At 46.3% G+C, this 579-nt stretch overlaps 1 protein-coding gene across 1 annotated transcript in view; it reads left to right on the forward strand.

Moving 5' to 3' along the window:
- Positions 1-579, forward strand: part of LOC102675999 — an 8,532-nt gene extending 7,953 nt beyond the window's left edge. Inside the window, exon 2 of the mRNA XM_006614827.2 lies at positions 288-579. Coding sequence (XP_006614890.1) covers positions 288-579 — 292 coding nt within the window. The remainder of the gene's footprint in view (positions 1-287) is intronic.

A 579-nucleotide genomic window follows, 5' to 3' on the forward strand; every position in this document is an offset into this window, starting at 1 on the left:
CGTCCGATCTTTATATATTCCACGTATATATATATCGGCTCGTCCAAGTAGTAGATACTGCGAATAGAAAACCTCTCTCTTTCTCTCTCTTTACATGTCTCTTCTTCTAAAAAGAAACTTGAGAATATATATATAATCGTGAGAGTAAGAAAGAGAGATATCGAATATGATATTACATTTATTATTACGATATTACGCGTAGAGAAAAAGAATCGTCGAGCGTTGAAAAAGAAAAAAAAAAAATGGAAGGAAAAACATTGAGGAGAATCCGCGTGTGCTTTTTTTAGATACGTGGGCGGTTCGAGGCGAGAGTTGTCAGGGGTGAAGGAACTGGTGACCTCGAGGAGGGTGCAGAAGAGACCCTCGGCGAACGTCGTAAGGTCGGATGGAGGTTGCATCGGGAACAGTCCAGGAAGCGGCGGTGTGATCGCGGCCGGTTTGCTGGGCGGTTGCAGCGGCGGCAACGACGCCTTAGCCGAGTTAACCATCGAGGACCTGGCATCTATTCCCGCCGGAAATCACACCTCCGCCAATCACACAGGCCATTCCTCTCATCACAAGGTCAGCGAACTTTGCTAA

This window comes from Apis dorsata, unplaced genomic scaffold (assembly GCF_000469605.1).
Source record: "Apis dorsata unplaced genomic scaffold, Apis dorsata 1.3 scaffold_198, whole genome shotgun sequence".
NCBI classification, from domain to species: Eukaryota; Metazoa; Arthropoda; class Insecta; order Hymenoptera; family Apidae; genus Apis; species Apis dorsata.